Source organism: Epinephelus lanceolatus, chromosome 21 (genome assembly GCF_041903045.1).
Source record: "Epinephelus lanceolatus isolate andai-2023 chromosome 21, ASM4190304v1, whole genome shotgun sequence".
NCBI classification, from domain to species: Eukaryota; Metazoa; Chordata; class Actinopteri; order Perciformes; family Serranidae; genus Epinephelus; species Epinephelus lanceolatus.
Genome location: NC_135754.1, coordinates 28,175,936 through 28,193,922, shown reverse-complemented (window position 1 = coordinate 28,193,922; position 17,987 = coordinate 28,175,936). Strand labels below are relative to the sequence as shown.

General features: G+C 41.1%; 1 protein-coding gene across 14 annotated transcripts in view; it reads left to right on the top strand.

Annotated features, from left to right (window-relative positions):
- LOC117246659 (E3 ubiquitin-protein ligase TRIM35-like) overlaps positions 1-16,897 on the top strand; it is a 50,170-nt gene extending 33,273 nt beyond the window's left edge. For 6 of the 14 annotated variants that reach the window (XM_078163302.1, XM_078163301.1, XM_078163300.1 and 3 more), the window contains 9 exons: positions 6,394-6,477; positions 6,568-6,786; positions 6,865-6,887; positions 7,677-7,795; positions 12,512-12,577; positions 13,849-13,956; positions 15,238-15,318; positions 15,571-15,644; positions 16,060-16,897. In XM_078163302.1, the coding sequence (XP_078019428.1) occupies positions 6,394-6,477; positions 6,568-6,786; positions 6,865-6,887; positions 7,677-7,795; positions 12,512-12,577; positions 13,849-13,956; positions 15,238-15,318; positions 15,571-15,644; positions 16,060-16,062 (777 nt within the window). In that variant the 3' untranslated portion in view covers positions 16,063-16,897. Of the gene's footprint in view, positions 1-3,983; positions 4,106-4,178; positions 4,520-6,393; positions 6,478-6,567; positions 6,787-6,864; positions 6,888-7,676; positions 7,796-12,511; positions 12,578-13,848; positions 13,957-15,237; positions 15,319-15,570; positions 15,645-16,059 lie in introns of those variants that run through there. The other 8 variants (XM_078163295.1, XM_078163293.1, XM_078163294.1 and 5 more) reach the window with 6 other exon arrangements.
- The last annotated feature ends 1,090 nt before the right edge of the window (positions 16,898-17,987 follow it).

The following is a 17,987-nucleotide window of genomic DNA, read 5'->3' as shown; positions in this document are numbered from 1 at the left end:
TGACCCCAAACACACCTCCAGGCTGTGTAAGGGCTATTTGACCAAGAAGGAGAGTGATGGAGCGCTGCGGCAGATGACCTGGCCTCCACAGTCACCGGACCTGAACCCAATCCAGATGGTTTGGGGTGAGCTGGACCGCAGAGTGAAGGCAAAGGGGCCAACAAGTGCTAAACACCTCTGGGAACTCCTTCAAGACTGTTGGAAAACCATTTCAGGTGACTACCTCTTGAAGCTCATCGAGAGAATGCCAAGAGTGTGCAAAGCAGTAATCAGAGCAAAGGGTGGCTATTTTGAAGAAACTAGAATATAAAACATGTTTTCAGTTATTTCACCTTTTTTTGTTAAGTACATAACTCCACATGTGTTCATTCATAGTTTTGATGCCTTCAGTGAGAATCTACAATGTAAATAGTCATGAAAATAAAGAAAACGCATTGAATGAGAAGGTGTGTCCAAACTTTTGGCCTGTACTGTATATATATATATATATATATATATATATATATATATATATATATATATATATATATATATAGGACCGGTTCCAACTGGTTCAATTCTGGTTCAATTCATCGACATCATTAGCCTTTATGCTTAACGATTCCCTTATCGATTCTTTCCATGACGCCGAATCTTTATGTCGATGACGCACGTCACGCTCGTCAGTCAGCAGTACGTTCAACAACAAAGAAGACGTAATAGTGGAGAGACTGAATCAATCAATCAATCAATCAATCAATCAATTTCATTTATAAAGCCCAATATCACAAATCACAATTTGCCTCACAGGGCTTTACAGCATATGACATCCCTCTGTCCTTATGACCCTCACAGCGGATAAGGAAAAACTCCCCAAAAAAAAAACCCTTTAATGGGGGAAAAAAACGGTAGAAACCAAAGCGGTCGAAAGCTTGGCTTCACTCCACCAAAAAAGACTCATGACATTCGCTCATCACAACAGCATGACATGCAATTTATGCAGCACCAAGGGCGGAAACATCGCCAATGCTACAGTGGTTTGTTTTCCACTACAGGGCTCTACTGTGCGAGCATTTTAACGTTACTCGCATTTGTTCTAAAAATAGTTTTGTGCGAGCAAAATAAATCATTCAGCACGCTGTGCAAGTACAGATTTCGACCAGCAGCAGAAACAAAGGCGAATCCTGCTGGTTGTGGGTTGAACGGGGGTCACAGACACAGACAGGAATTCGTATTCCTGTCAAATACACAGCCATAGTGCTCCACAGCACAAGATAACAGCTTACCGGTGACCGAGAAGCCCGGCTCCAGGTCCAATAATTTCCTCTTCTTGGTGTCATGACTGCCCAGATGTACCTGAACAGCCAAGCCGTGGCGGCACACAGGTATGTGATGTGTCAGAGGAGAAACGAGCTATTCACATTTCCACAAACCTCACCGCACTTTAGGGACTGTTCATTACTTATGAAGGGACTGTCAGGGGAGGAGGGTGGCTGGTTGATTCTTATTTCATTTATATATTTTATTTTGATCCCCCGTATGTTAACCACTTATTGATGCTGTTTTTGAAGTATGAATAAGTCAATAAATAATTTATTCCATTGAAATATCATTGATGTATTATAGAAAAGTGATTTATCTTTTCATAAATGACAAAAGGCACATCTGCCTCATTTTGGCTGTGGTATCGTGATACTACTCGGAACCATGATATTTTCATTGGTATCGCACAGTGGGTCCCAATATTGGTACCGTGACAACACTAACAGATTCTGTAACGTTATTTGACGTAGATGAAAACAAATGCTGTACAAATATTCTTACATTTGTTCCATTTTAGATGATAGCAGTGGACCAATTTCATATTTTGTTTACTTACTTAGCACTTATCTCTTGTTTAGAATAGAAACTCAATAAAATTTATGTTGTTGACACCAAAAACCTGTAAGGTCTACTTTTTCTACACAGAAAATTAACACAAGGAATCGATAAGGGAATCGATAAAGAATCGGATCGATAAGCAGAATCGATAATGGCATTGGTATCAATAAAATCCTATCAATTCCCATCCCTATCTATCTATATATATATATATATATATATATATATATATATATATATATATATATATATATATATATATATATATATATATATATATACACACACACATATATATATACACACACACACACACACACACATACATATATATATATATATATATATATATATACATACATATATATATATATTTAATTTTTTTTTTTATCGCAGCTGTGGAGGGCACTCTAGATTAAGGGGAAGTGTATGAAAGAGAAGCCAAACAGATGGCAGATGGGACGCCCTCGCCACTCTACCGGAAGAAGGAAGCAGATGTAACCATGGATACCGACAGACGCTTTGTGAAAGCAAAATAGAGCAAGAGGCTATAAAAAAAAGAAAAACATTTAAATATTAATTAAAATAAGGTACATTAAAAATAAACTTAGATAAGTCAGATAAGAGATACAGTGCAGTGTAATCAAAGTAATTAACTTGTTCAGATTTTCTAGACACAGTTTACACATTTACAGATTCATCTGGGCAATCTTACCTCCATCCCATTCCTCTTTTTAGTGAAGAGACTCTCATTTTTAATCCGTAGATCGATTAACTGCTTTGTTTTTTCTTCTGTCCCTGTGAACACAGAATTACATATTTTTTTAAAAAATCATGAATTTTTTAGACAGTTTTAAATAGTTTATTTAAGCATATGGACGTGGAGGTTTTCATCTTTTGACACCAAACATTCTGTGAGTTTGTTTGAGACTGTAAAGTAAGGGTGAGGAAAACAAATATGTGTGTTTGACCTAAAATATTTTACAAAGTAGAAAGACGGAACTCTTACATTTGTACGTTCTTTCCTCCACTGTGATGTTGCGCTTCCTGCTGGGCTCATCAGAAGCCTGCACTGATGCACACTTGCAATCTAAGGGCTGAGCAGTCCACTCGCACTCATCGATAATTGGTTTGGGACGGCCCTTAATATGGCGAAGCTCAGCGTGACCGCGCAAATGGAGGGGGAGTGAATAGGGCGAGGGGATAGGGGCCGGTTTGGGATTGGGCCATAGAGTCCTCACATCCCTTGCGGAGATCAGCGGGTGGAGCGGCTAGCACACTTAATGGCAGACAGCGCCCCAGACTAACGTCCAAGAACACAAAATTGAATCCACAAAGTATCTTCATATTGGTCATCCGTAGTGATCCAAGTGTGCTGAAGCCCTGACATAAAAAGCTGTTTCGAAAAACGTCATATGAACTCTGTTTTTAGCCTCACTGTAGCCTGTAGCTCTGACTGCTTCTCTGTGCTCTGCACTGACGCGTGCGCGCCTGCGCGAGACCAGCGAAAGCATGAGCTTTGCTTACCCGTGTTTACATCACGTGACACATGCACTGCAGGGGGAGACAACGGTAACCACAGAGCTAAAAGATAATTTGCACTACAGTCTTTTAGCAAAGTACAGCCCAACATGTCTGAAGACTTTGAAATTGAGGAGGAACAGTATTTCTTTGTTGAGCCGTATTTGTTTGAGCCCGAGTATACGGACGGAACTCAGGCTACTGGACGAAGCAGCTGCCGCAGCTCATGAGCCTAACCCTCAGCCAGCCGTAGAATACCGGAGTGGAGCACTGGAAACCTGGTGGTGTAGTTGTTTCAAATGCAAAGCAATGCCAATGAGGAAAGTCTTTGCTGCTCAGACTGGGAATTGGCGATGCCTGCACTTGAGAATCTGGACATCAGTACTGACGAGATTGCTGCTCTTCAGAGACCGTGCATCACCGATCACCCTGAGCGCGCACATGTGAGCGCGGAGCACAGAGAGGCAGTCAGAGCTACAGGCTACAGTGAGGCTAAAAACAGAGTTCATATGACGTTTTTTGAAACAACTTTTTATGTCGGCTGCAGCACACTTGGATCACTACGGATGACCAGTATGAAGATACTTTGTGGATTCAATTTTGTGTTCTTGGACGTTAGTCTGGGGCGCCATCTGCCATTAGGTGTGCTAGCCACTCCATCTGCCGATCTCCGCAAGGGATGTGAGGACTCTGAAACTTCACCAGGGCCTCCGTCGGCATATGGGTGAGTAGATAATGGCTGAATTTTCATTTTTGGGTGCACTATCCCTTTAATAATGTGTTTATTTGATTTACAGCCATAATGGAGGCAAACACGGAACAGCAGTCAAATGAGCCGTCCACCTCCACTGTGAACGAAATGCAGAGAGATGCAGATTGGACTCAGGATCTGTCTTGTCCAGTTTGTCATGATATTTTCACAGAGCCTGTGATGCTTCAGTGTGGTCACAGCTTCTGTAAGACCTGCGTGCACAAAGACTGGAAGGGGGAACTCTATCGGAAATGCCCCCTTTGTCAGCAAGTTATAGACCTTGAACCTCAGATTAATTTCGCTCTGAAGAGTTTGAGTGAAAACTACAGAAAGAGAGGTCAGTCTGATCCCTCAAGAGGACACAGCAATGACTCAGCGTCTTATCAGGTGAGGTCACTCACATGTTCATGTAGGCTATGTGACTTTTGTAATTGTAAAGCAGCAACCAACAATGTAACAAGATGAAAAAGAGGACTAATTTAGGGGCCGTACACATGCTGCATCTTTAACCGCCTGGAAAACGCAAGGTCAGGTGCTGTGAGCTACTCTTGTGCCTTTTTTGTGCCAGCTTTCAAGAGTGTGGCAGCAGGTTACGTCTGAGGTTGCTAAGCAACCCTAACAAGCATAGTATAGCCTATTTACCAAAAACCCTGAGTGCAGAGCTGATCTTCTTCCAGACGCTGTTTATAAGTGTGTAGACCTATCATCTGTGGGACAGATGCAAAGCTCTGGGTAGCCCTGCACTAACATGATCAATGTTTCCGTATTTATCAGACTGAATATTTACAGATGAAGGGAAAGATATCTGTTGGCTGTGATTGGTTGTTCCTCCTCACATGACATGCGGCGCGCGCTGCGTTCCAGAAGTTGAACTTTGGCTGAATCTAAATGTCCGGACTTCACCGCACTTGCGGACTTGTGGACTTTGCGGGCGAGTTCATGGGAAGTCTGAGATTGCTGAGGGCTCCAAATCCACAATTCAGCCAGTCCACAAGGGGCCTCAAGTGGACCTCTTGCAGACTTCCAGAGAGTCCACTTGGGGTGCAGACTTCAGACTTAATAATCCACATTTCATTGCAATACAGATGTGACGTTGTGGGTTTTTCAACTGTGTGGGCCTGAAATTCAACACATTCAACCACATCATGATACAGAAATATGTTTCAGTACAGGCTGTAGAGGGACTGAAAATACATTATATTATTGCGACCTATCAGGCTGTGCAGCAAAATCTAATGTAAGTAATGCCTGGAACCTGTTATGCAGAGACATATTACTACATTTTTGTTTAGCCCTTGCAAGCTTTACGTGATGACAGTAAATATGTCATACTACGTACAACTGAAGTCCGCTAGGGCTCAGTCTGCAGGTCCAGAGGGTGGACAGCCCAAATGTCCACCCTCTGGACTTGCAGACTGAGTCACTGAGTCACTGAGTCACGTCGGTATTGCTATGAATTGTGGGTTATTATATCAGTGAAGTCTGCTGAAGTCTGCACCCAAGTGGACTCTCTGGAAGTCTGCAGAAAGTCTGTTTAAGGGCCCCTTGTGGACTGGATTAATTGTAGCATTGGACAGCCCTCAGTACTTCCAGACTTCCCAGGAACGCGCCTGCAAATTCCGCGAGTCTGCAAGTGCGGTGAAGTGTGGACATTTGAATTCAGCCTTTATCTCAGAGCGCAGCCCATCCCGCCCTTAAAAAAATGGACGTTCGGGGACGTGTGCGTGCCACGACGTTGTTGCAACGCTATGGCAGGTGCCGTCTGGCCAACCGGCAGGTGCCAGTCAGCCGCAAAAAGATTTTGTCCAGCCACGTTACAAACTGAAGCAGTCATATAACACTGTGAAAGGTGGCTTCAGTGTCAGTGACTGACATTGTAATCACTGACTTGGTGGTGGCATTTGACGACTTTGGAATGAGAACAGGCTGGTTAAACACGGCTCCCTTTTACTCCAATTCATCAAGAATTTTCTCTGTTTTGGATTCTTCGTTCACTGTGGAGGCATGCAAGGAAAATGAAGTTTCCCTCACAAATTCAATGTAACACAGGCTGAGAAACTGATACGAATATTATAATATTTGGGGGTGAAGTGTTCCTTTAAGTGTTGTGCACAGACATTTATATTCAGCATTAGTTATTCTTGGGTTTGACAAAGAAAACAATATCTCATCCAGACTAGTTTTGATAGCTGGAGGAACTTTTGGAGTTGTTGTATTGAGTTTTTCTTTTTTATAAATTCAAGTTAATGTTTTTATTTCAGACTCCTTCCAGGACCATCAGACAGAAGCAGGAAGCTTTTGAAAAGGTCAAACAATTTTGTGATTCATCCATCAAGCACATTCAGGTTTGTCAGCAGCATCTTTTAAATTTATCTGGAAAATCTTTATCACATTAAGAAGTGTAGAGACTGAGCAGTTCTTACTGTGACCCACAGAGTCAGAGACGCACCACAGAGCAGAAGATTAGGAAAGACTTTGAGAAGCTTCGTCATTTTCTCAAGACGGAAGAAGAATCCAGAATAGCAGCATTAGAAAAAGAAGAGACTCAGAAGATTCGTATGATGCAGAAGATCACAGAGATCAGCAGAGACACATTCTCACTCTCTGACACTGTGAAAGAAATGGAAGACTTGGGGGCTGACTCGTTCATACAGGTAGTTATTAAAACTCGGGAAAGGTTGAATTCATACAAAGTAATCTAAAGACTGATGCATTTCTTGTTTTATTTGCAGAACTTTAAGACTCAAATGGAAAAGTGAGTATTATTATTGTGTGTCCTAAAACAATTTTTACATGTCTATATTGAAAGAGTATTTGGTCACTATAATCAGTCCTCCTGTCCAATAATATGACTCAGAAGCCACAGTCCTCATTGTGTGCAAAAATGCATGTTTTAAAGGAACAGTCAGACATTTGGGGAAGAGCATGCTTATTTACTTTGCTGCTGAGAGTTACATAAAACGATCTTTGCCTGTCTCATGTCGGTATGTTATATGTGAAGCCACAGCCAGCTGGTTAGCTTAGCTTAGCTTAGCATGAAGACTTGGGGAAGCATCTAGCTTGGCTCTATGTGGTTTGTTTAATTTGCACATAAACTTAAGGGCCAATGTGCAGAATTTAGGGGGATATATTGGCAGAAATGGAATATAATAGAAAACTGATATTTTCTTTAGTTTCTAATCACCTAAAAATAAGAATTGTAGTGTTGTCATTTCCTTAGAATGAGGCATTTATATCTACAAAAGGAAGGGGTCCACTACAGTTAGAAGCTCCTCCATGATGAGCAGTGTCGTAAAAACACCAATTTTTTTAAACATGAAACTGCTTTATTCAGTGTTTTTACCAGTTTTAATTCTTCATTTGTTTGATTTGGAGAGGAGGAGACCTCTGTAAATAATTTGGCTCCCGGTAAACACACCTTTACATTGTAATTGCACCAGGAAAGGATCTTGCCATTGCCACTATGGATACAAGGAATGATCATAGTGACTCAACAAACTTTACCAAAAAAAAAGAAAGAACATATCTCTTGAATTTGCTCCAGAGCCCAGAGGGCACTGCCAGATCCACAGCTACTCCGACAACCACGGATAGATGTGCCCAAACATGTGAAAAACCTTAAGCTCAGAGTTTGGAGGAGGATGTTGACCGCCACGAAGTGCAGTAAGTTGGGGGCACATAAGCTCCGAATTACACAGTAAATTCCCCAGTGTAAAATAGCGTGTTAGAGTTCATTGACTTTTTCAGAGTTATTACAACAACAGCTTGAATAAGATGACTCCCAGAGTTGGCGTTAATCTGCATAGATAAAACAGGTGTTGTTAAAATTACTCTGTAAAGCCCCGCCCACTTCCACTCCTTATTTCTAACTGAACTGGATTTTGACAGCCCTGCCTCTCAGGTCCAGTTCCATCTTCTTGTTCTTCTTCTGATAATGATGAATGTACCGCAAATGCCACTCACTGGCTGTTAACATTAATGCAAGAACCTGGTGACCTTGCTAATGGGGAAAAAAAAAGTTTCAGTTTAGATCAAATTGATTTAGTTTAGATCAAAGAAACCACGCACTGAACTTAAGATACAGGATAGCTAATACTGTGTTATTTTCCTCTAATTTTTTCGACATTTTTTTTTATAATACCACAAGGTATTTTTATAATACCATACCCAATGTTTGGGTGGGTGGAGCGCATCAAGTGACATCCACATGAATGCCAGGACTAAAGGTTTCCCAGCAGAACACTGCATTGTAACAAGATGATTAATGTTATTTACTTCACCTGTCAGTGGTTTTAATTTTTTGGCTGATCGGTGTATGTTCATTTCTATCGTGTCTCATCTGATTAATGCTAACATTATCCTTATGTTACACCACAGACTCATAAAAGTACTTACGTTAGTTAATGTTCATGTCTGTGAGACAGGTCTATGCAAACTTGTTACACACGTCTTAAATTTTGGCATTCATGTAGATGTCACTTGATGTGCTCCACCCACCCAAGCACTGTTGCAGACCAAGTACCCCTCCTCATGGCAATGACACTCTCCGATGGCGATGGCCCCCCAGCTGGACAATGCCCCGTGCCACACCCCACAAACTGTTCAGGAATAACCCGAAGAATGGGACAAAGAGCTCAAGGTGTTGACCTGGCCTCCAAATTCACCAGATCCCAATCCAATTGAGCATCTGTGAGATGTGCTGGTACCCCACCTCATAACCCACAGGACTCAAAGGATCCTCTGCCAAGGCACTGGTGCCAGACACCATAGGACAACCTGTGTCCATGCCTCGACAAGTCAGAGCCAAGTATGAACCAAGGAGGTCCCACCATGGTTTGTGGGTGTCTCTTGCTGTAGCAGCACGTACCATGAATACTCAAGCAAGTTAGTATCTGGGAAATTTGAGGTCAGGTCGATGTCCTGAGCTCTTTGTCACGTTTCCCAGGCCATTCTTGGCCTGGGAAACGTGACTTGTGATGTATGGTGCATTGTCCTGCTGTGGAGGAGGCCACTGCCATTGTGGAGTGCCATTGGTCAGGGGTGTACTTGGTCTGCAACACCTCAAGTACCATCCACATGAATGCCAGGACCAAAGGTTTCCCAGCAGAACATTGCACTGTTACAAGATGATTAATGTTATTTACTTCACCTGTCAGTGGTTTAAATGTTTTGGCTGATCAGCATATATTCATGTCTCTCGTGTCTCATCTGATTAATGCTAACGTTATCCTTATGTTACACCACAGACTCATAAAAGTAGCCAATGTTCCTGTCTGTGAGACAGGTCTATGAAAACACATCCTAAATTTTGGTCTATAAGTTACTTGGGTCACTTATTTCCATTACGAATAAACTTTTCTATTTACGTTTTCATTACTCCGTTAGTGTCTCTCCCTTATCATTCTTTGTCTCTGAACTTGCACCTTGCGAGGGGGCCAGGGCTTGACCTTGGTGGGGTGACTTTTGTTTTCTTCGTAACAACCATTGATACAGTAAAACAGCGAAAACTGCATTAGTGGGGAGTCTGTTAATCTTAAATAGACTAGCTAATGTTAGCTTGACTAATTAATAGGGGTGTAATGATGCATCAATCTGGATCAATATATCGATTTAATGATCAACGATCCAATCACATCATGCATAGTGAAAACATCGATCCATATCGTCATCTTTAGCATAGACTTTTATTTTGAAAGTCTGTGTCACTGTAAAACAGCGGCAGGCAGACGGCAAGCAGCCAGGAGAAAGACGATGAGGATAACGTTATTTCCTCAGGAATAAATCGGCAGCATGGAAATATTTTGGATTTTGGAGAAAATACAAGACAACAGACAGAGCACATGCCATATGTAAACAATGACGTTACAAGATAAAACACAACGTAACGTTAAAGGATAACTTTGGTATTTTTCAACCTGGGCTCTATTTCCCCATGTGTATGTGTGCGTCTGATTCATAGGTACAACTCGTTCTAAAATTGGTTCAATATTGAGGGAGGCGGATGCAACCGGGAGCCGTGAAACGAGCTAAAAAGGTAACAGGGGCAAATGCGTCCCGTATAAGTTTGCGCAGTAAAAGTGCTTTTTTTCCACCACTGACCAGTTCAGATCGCCAGTGTTATCTCTGTAAATAGCATACTAGCATTTCCTATACGGGACGCATTTGCCCCCATATCTACTGTTTTAGCTCGTTTCGCGGCTGCCGGTTGCGTCCGCCTCCCTCAATACTGAACCAATTTTAGAACAAGTTATACCTAAGAATCATACGCACACATACACATGGGGAAATAGGGCCCAGGTTGAAAAATACCAAAGTTATCCTTTAACGTTACCTGCCTGGACGAGCGTCTCACTCCGCTAACTTCTTGCTTTAGCAACATTAGCTGCTCTGTTTTAACAATGTTTGGCTGAAAAACTGTGCATGAAGACTGAAATTCAACTGAGCTGTTTTGTCAGGAGATGCAGTGACTTAAACCAACGGTGAGTAAGAAAAAAAATAATTCTGCATGTTAGTGTTGTCACGGTACCAAATTTGGGACCCACGGTACGATACCAGTGAAAGTATCATGGTTCTGAGTAGTATCAGGATACCACAGCGAAAATGAGGCAGATGTGCCTTTTGTCATTTATAAAAAGATAAATCACTTTTCTATAATACATCACTGATATTTCAATGGAATAAATTACTTATTGACTTATTCATACTTCAAAAACAGCATCAATAAATGATTAACATAGGGGGGATCGAAATAACATAAAAAAATGAAATACAAATCAACCAGCCACCCTCCTCCCCTGACAAGTAAAGAACAGTCCCAAAGTGTGGTGAGGTTTGTGGACCGTTACCTGCCACAAAGAGAGAAGGCACATACCTGTGTGTCGCCACGGCTCGGCTGTTCAAGTATTTCTGGGCAGTCACAACACCGACGAAGACTTATTGGACCTGGAGCCCAGAATTCCCCATCACCAGTAAGCTGTTATCTTGCGCCGCAGAGCACTATGGCCGCTGTATTTGACCGGAATACATATTCCTGTCCGTGTCTGTGACCCCCGTTCAACCCATAACCGGCAGGATTCGCCTTTTGTTTCTGCTGCTGGTTGAAATCTGTAGCCTACTTGCACGGCATGCTGAATGATTTATTTTGCTCGCACAAAACTATTTTTAGTCGCAAATGCGAGTAAAATGCTCGCACGTAGAGCTCTGTGGAAAACAAATCACTGTAGCATAAACAAATCTAGCCTACAGGTAAAAATAAATTAATAATAACTTCACTGCTTAAAGATACTCAATAGCTCAGCTAATAATGTCACTATAGCAGCATATTGAGTGCCAGGCGCATGGACACTCACCCTCTTGCGATTGGACTTTGAACTTATCCCACAGTAGTGGTGCCGTGAGGTACCGTAGTACTACGGTACCCCAACATTATGGTATCATATGTACCGTTGTGTTTTAGTACCACGGTCTACCGTTGGTACCGGTATACCATGCAACACTACTGCATGTAATCTGTTAAGCTATGAGAAGAGGAAAAATGTCCCCTAGTCGCTAGGCTAATTTATGCAGTGTAAACATGCTTACACTAATAATGGGTGATTAGCAAGAATCAATTGTTTTGCCTCTGAAGCTTGACAGTTATTACTGAGAATGTGATACTTTTATTGAATGATCTTGTTGTTAATCTGTGTTTTATGGCTGTTTGGAGAAGTTTGCCTTCAGAGCTTTGAGCCAGATGTTCCTGAAGTTTTATGAAAAAGATGATGGTTTTGGGTCAAAATAAAAAATAATTGTTCATGAAAGGTCTCTCTGTCAGAAAGCCCTGAAGGTTAACTTATCCCATTTGCTGTTTTAATTTGTGTTGGTGGAGGCAGGTTTAAGGTGAACTTTACTGTACTTATTATTTATGTGTTGTTTTTGTATTTTATGGCCAAAAGTAAAAAAAGAAAGGGATGGCAGCGTCTTCTGTAACAGACTGTGTTAAATGGGCATTTAATATCGCCTAATATCAATCGCAGACTCCAGAATCGCATCAAATTGTATTCGTATCATAGCAGACTTTGTATTATTGGAAAATATCATATTGTGTCCAAAGAATCGATATAATATCATATCGTGATAAAACTGGTGATTTACATCCCTACTAATTAACCAATTAATATCAGTTTTGCATGCACGGGCAGTCCTCTAGGGTTAACAAATTACTTTTGCAGCTGAACAATGATGTTGTAACCAGTTCACCAGGCTTTCACCATTTTTTTTTTTTTATTTTAAGTGTGTTTAAAATTGTTTTAGCTTGTCAAGCAGCAAACTCCTGTAAGTTCAATGGCGTTATGTCTTTACTTTCTGATAATGACTTAAAATAATTCTGCAATAATTTAGAACTGGAGGAAGGAGATCGGATTCAGCTCAAAATTCAAAGAGGAGCATTCACAGAGCAACATGCAGGTCAGTTACAAAGTGAAGACTCAATGTCTAAGGAGAACAGCTATGTATTTTTCTGTCTCTGTGGGTGTGCCCTTCTGCACTTAAAGGAATCATTCACAAAGAAGGAAGTGATAACCTTGAGTATATATTCAATACCTTGAGTGATTATTCAATGCCTTACATGTGTCATGAAACAACACAAAGGGTCACAGGTCACAATTACATTGAACATTCCTGCGTGTTACTTCAGTTCACATCTCTCTTCATGAAGCACAAAATTTCCATCACAATGACTTAAGTTGTTCTTTTATCTCAGACATGTTAGGATGTTACATGCCTTGACATGTTTCGGCGGAAACTTCCGCCTTCCTCAGAAGTGTCACTTTGTGGTGGTTGTGACATGTCTTTATTGACGTATCACAACCACCACAAAGTGACACTTCTGTCTGAGATAAAAGAACAACTAAAGTCATTAAAGTCCTGTAAGGTATAACTCGGGGTATGATGTTAGGTAGTGTTCATTAGTGAGCTGTGTGCAGCCGAGCAAGAGCATGTATGTCCTTATATGTGTGAAGTCAGTAGTGCAGTGTGTGCACAGTGCAGACTGTTTGACGCTGAAATGCTACAACTCCTCGAAACCCTAGCCAAGTCCCCACATTGCTTGCTGCTGTAGTGGATTAGCTCCACAGTTAGGCACGTTTCGATTCACTTAAGGCTGGGCAACCCTTACGCTGTTCTCATTTTAGTGACAAGCCACTCTTCCCAAGTTTTGCTCAGCTATCTATGTAGCAGTGCAGTGTGTTTATCGTGTAGGCTGTTTGTTGGTGAACTGATGTTACAGCTCGAGCCAGGTTCCCATGCCTTGCACGCAGGTGAGTGGGGTTAACTTTGGCTCTGGTTTACCTGAGTTTTTTTCCAACGTGGGTAAACCCGCTAAAACTATATTGTAGACTCCTTTCCCACTGCCAGTAGATCAGGGCTGTGCACACTGCAGCAGACAGTATCCCTTACTGTGTGTGTTTTTGTTTTTTTTCTTGGTGTGCTCAAAACAAGGTAGGAGAACAAGTCGAGTGGTCTACGGTGAGGCCAAGCTAACAGCCTGTCAGTCAAAGTGACCACGCCCTTGATTATGCAGAATTTTAAGCCTTAATAACATTTAAATGGGATCGAATGATGAAATAAGGCATAGGGACCAAAACTGCTTTTTGCACCACTCTGTAAACATGTTTATTTTAGCTGTAAAGTTGGGCATTTTGACATGGGAGTCTATAGGAATTTGCTCTGTTTTGCAGCCAGCCCCCAGAGGCCAGTCCATGGGTTTTCGGCATCTCTGCGTCTGCCTCAGCGCATTACCTTATCTGGCCTGCCCATCCTGGAGAATGCCAATTGCTCAAAGCAAGGTAGGGAGGTCAGGTTGAGTGGTCTGCGGTGAGGCCGAGCTCACGGCCTGTCACTCAAAGTGACCACGCCTTTAGTTATGCAGAACTTGAAGTCTTAATAACATTTAAACAGGATTGTTAAAAAAAAAAATTCAACCCCCCGTAAACTTGTCATGAATGATGAAATAAGCCATAGAGACCAAAACTGCTTTTTGCACCACTCTGTAAACATGTTTATTTTAGCTGTAAAGTTGGGCATTTTGACATGGGAGTCTATGGGAATTTGCTCTGTTTTGCAATCAGCCCCCAGTGGCCAGTCAATGAATTGCAGTTTTCAGCATTTCCGCATTAGCGTCAGTCGTACGCCCTGGACGTTGCCGTCTGGTTCAATGTCATGAACAGGTTAGGTCAGTAAACAATAGAGAGGAGCCCAGAAGACAGTGAAAATATTATGGTGGTGACTCCTTTTTATACATCTCTAACTTCTAAGTCTCTCTCAAACTCGGTGTCAACTAATTTGAAACAATGTTTGAGAGCAGCTTAGGTGGAGGCATATGGTATTTTGTGGTGACTTGTCATTGCAGCTCGCCAGTGAAGGGGCTAAAATTAGCAAATTTACCCTGGTGTTGTGTTCCCATCAATGTCGATCAGAGCCAGAGGGGATAAATACCCCTCAACTACTGCACTCATTTGACGAGTGTGAATGCCTATTAGACGCTTACCCATTGCATTAAAAAGCCAGATGTTAGTGGGTTTTTGTACAGTGGAAAAGTGCACTAACTTTGAAGGTGGAGCAGGATAGCTGTTCATATCTCGACCCTCACAAATTCTCTGGTGGAAAACTGGGTGCACATATTTTTGGTTATCGTAATAATGAATAAATGAGATTTTTTTTTTTTTTAAACTATGAGAAATTGTGCTGATACTCTCTGCAGGAAGAATGCTGCTTGAAGCAAAACTTGGATGTTCAAAAATTTGTTAGAATAATACAGCCAAGTCTGACAAAGTTTTTGGCTGCAGATAAGAAACAGACATTGAGGTTTGCACAAAGAGCCTTAAGTTCTAATACTATCATTTTAGTCATTTACAATTGGTAACACATAGTGGAATACCTGGAAAATTATGGGAAATTTCCCCAATGTTTTGGAATTGAATATTTTTCTTATATACATTTACATTTGTCTTCTATGCTCCCCTCCCTAACAACACCCTTTAAGTCTGGATGCATTGCTTAAATAATTGACATACCACAAAAAGTCATTAAAAGGTATGTTTACACAAGCTTTTGTGTCTGTTTCCTAGCATTTGCAAAGTTTGGTGTCATAGCTGTAACAGAAGGTGAAGTTGTTGACAGTTCGGGGACTGAGTCTGATGACGATGAAGGTATAGTAAAGAATCCCTAACCACCAAATATGACAAAGGCTTGTTTCAGTTAAAGTTGTAATATATTTTTTGTAACATATAAGTGAGTTCCTCTGTGTCACATGGGGCTTATGTTGTTCATTTGATAAGGGACAAGTTTGAGGGAACTGTGAATAATGTTTTTTTTCTTCCTCCTGCTTCTCCAATCATGGTCAAAATTTGTCTGCCTGCCCTCTCCTGAGCCTTGCCTAACATCATCCTCTGATTCATCAGACTTGAAGGATTCAGTCATCATTCCAGACAGCCCTCCCACAAAACGACACAGGCCAAATCGAGACGCTGAGCAAGTAAGAGTTGACACACACTTGATCTGTAACGGTGTTTGGGTGAGTGGAGCACATCAAGTGGCGTCCACATGAAGGTTTCCCAGAACACTGCATTGTAATAAGATATTAGTGTTACTCTTCACCCACCAGGGGTTTTAATGTTTTGGATGATCAGTGTATATACATAAACATACACACATACACACACAGACGTAAAAACCTATACAACTACTTTACATATCTTGTTCTAGCTTTTTTTTTTTTTTTACTGGCTGCCAACATTATTTCAATCAGATACTTATCCCTAGAGTTGGTTGTGGCAGAGATACTCCCATGATGTATAGTGCAAAAATCATGTAAAATCTCAAAACCCATTACTGAATTTATCATTCTTACCATTTACCCCCCCCCCCCCCCCCCCCCCCCCCCCCCCCAGTGAGGACGGATCGTTGGGCAGTCCCAGAAAATGTGGAAATGGTCTGCCTGGGTGTTTCCACACTCACTCCAGCAATGTCCACTTCTTGGCTGATCTTTCTGATTGTTTTTTATTTTTGGAGTGATGAATTTATTCATATTTTTCCATATAAATTCCCTCCAATGACCTGAACTTTAAGTGTTCAGTTTTACAAATATTAAGCCAATCATCTTCTGAGATAGTTATTTTCGTTTCCTTCGTCCATTTAGCTTTAACAGAAAGTGTGGAACTCCCATTATGTGACTGTAAACATGAATAGATTCTAGCGATCAGTTTTCTGTTGAGTTTAAATTTGTATGCGTCAAACAAGATGTTAATTAAGTCTGTGTGGCATTCTTCTGTTGTTTTTATATAAATATTAAAGTGGGCTCTAACCTGAAGGTACCTGTAGAAGTTGATTTTCTAAATCATGTATATCTTTACATTTTTGAAAGCTTTCTAATCCCCCTTTATCAGAAATGAGACAGTAAATTGTTACAAATTTAAAGGACCAGTATTTATATCGCTCGTCCATCTTGGCAGGATTAAAAACTTTGTCATGGCCCTTCCATCTTAACAATTCCAACCTGATATTGTGGCATTCACTTAACAATATGTTCAATGGTGTTTTTGTCCATCAATTTAAGCTTTCTTTTTGCAATAAATATAGCCTCCTGTAACACTGTTCTGGTCTACCGGCATTATGAACAGTGCCCCAGATTTGTTGACCTACACTCAACAGAGTTAAACTGCTGTTTGTATGCTTCTTATGTGTATTTACTGCTTGTCTGTGTACTTTATTAAAGAATGAAGACTCCAACTGTGTGTGTTTCTCACTTATGGTGTACCTTTAAACATGTTAGGAATACTTTCAATCTCTTTATGAATACTTTCAAACTTACTAGGAGTACCTTCAACTCACCATAAGTACCTTTAAATTAATTAGAAATAAACCCTGTACCTTTAAATCTCGGAATAATACAAATTAATGACCAGGAAACAATGTTACGGTTTTAAAATATCAAAATTAAAAGATTTATTACACCCAAATCAAATGTGAAAAATAAAATAAAGCAATTGACCTTTCAGGCAAATACCCAGTAAACAAATACACTAGTTGTAGTTTTTACTCCTCCCTTATGAGTTAAGTACTCTACTCAACCTCACTGAAATACTAGTAAAGCTACTGCAAATATGCTTTTATGCTTTTAAGGCACTAATCACTTAAAACACCAGTTAACCTTATGTTACTCAATATATCGAATGTGCATGACAGGCACGTTAAACCATAGTTCACCTAAAATTACTCCAAAATATAGCAAATGTGCATTAAAGGCACTTGAAGCTTCAACAGCTCACATTACTCAACAATATTCAGTCATTTGACATCACACATACAATCTTTGTGGTGAGACGACGGCCGCCAAATGTGACCCGTGATGGCGGGCTACTCACCCTCCAAGGTCCAGTTTACCTCTGTGCTTGATCCTCTGTGGAGCGGCGGTCCTCACTCCAGTGAAGAAGCGGCTCCTCACAGCAGTCCTCAGCGATATGAAGAAAAGTCTCTCCTCCCTCTGTGCCAGACATGCAGCTTGGCTTTACCTGGTCACCCAGTGCGCTGTCTGGTTTCCTCTCGGCCAATGTCAGGCTGATATCCACTGGGGCGCTAGCTGACGATTAGCACCAAAGCTAATACAGTCCAATGTCCACAAGCAATTATGCCTGGTACACACTACACGACTTTTCTGCCCGTTCTGAAAGTCACTATGTCACATTACTTGACTGTGGAGTCATAAAATCGTGCCGTGACTTGGCCGACAGACATGACACACTACAAGATGGTACTCACCAATTATCCCAAGACGTGTGTAATGTCATCGGGTTATTCTTGTCCTATTTTTATTACTTTT